Here is a 625-nt window from a genome sequence, read left to right on the forward strand (position 1 = left end):
CACTGTCCCGGGGGGAGGTGGCCGCCCGCTGCGCGCCGAGGCCTGCGAGCAGGTCCTCCGGCGTCCAGTCACTTGGATTGCCCCCGGCCGCACCATGGCCTTGAGGGCCGAGGGCGCTGCGCTGGACTGCTTCGAGGTGACGCTCAAATGCGAGGAAGGAGAGCGGGAGGGGGCGGGGTGGGGGGCGGTATTCCCGCGCCCGGAGCCGATGCTCAGAGGTGAGGATGGGGGACCCACTTCCGCGTCACAGTCTGGGGCTGGGAGCTGCCCCTCCCCAGTAGCGGTCTGAGGTCCAGCCACCCCCTCCCACTCGGGTCTGGGGCCCAGGAGCCCCTCCCCCTCCAGTCTGGGGCCGGGGCGCGCTTTTGCTCCTCCCCCACCGGGGTTTGGAATCTCAGGCCTCCCCGAATTCCCTCTGCCCTCTGCCGTCGCGGACCCGCGCCCAGGGTCTGGAGGCTTCGATCCACGCTTGACGCACAGCGTATCTTCCGGTGCCCGAGCGCCCCCTCGCCCGGGCAGAGCACGGGCGGCTGGATCCCTGGACGCGCTGTAAGTCACAGGGCCTGGGCTGCGTTCTAGGCCGAGGGGCGGCAAGGCCTCTAGGCCCGAGGGTGGGCGAGGGAGC

General features: G+C 71.8%; 1 protein-coding gene across 3 annotated transcripts in view; it reads left to right on the forward strand.

Moving 5' to 3' along the window:
- Positions 1 to 6: 6 nt before the first annotated feature.
- Positions 7 to 625, forward strand: part of SPINDOC (spindlin interactor and repressor of chromatin binding) — a 17,555-nt gene continuing 16,936 nt past the window's right edge. For all 3 annotated transcript variants that reach the window (XM_014588325.2, XM_006149804.3, XM_006149805.3), the window contains exon 1: positions 7 to 218. In XM_014588325.2, coding sequence (XP_014443811.1) covers positions 95 to 218 — 124 coding nt within the window. In that variant the 5' untranslated portion in view covers positions 7 to 94. The remainder of the gene's footprint in view (positions 219 to 625) is intronic.

The sequence above is a fragment of the Tupaia chinensis genome, unplaced genomic scaffold, assembly GCF_000334495.1.
Source record: "Tupaia chinensis unplaced genomic scaffold, TupChi_1.0 Scaffold000273_1, whole genome shotgun sequence".
Lineage (NCBI taxonomy): Eukaryota > Metazoa > Chordata > Mammalia > Scandentia > Tupaiidae > Tupaia > Tupaia belangeri.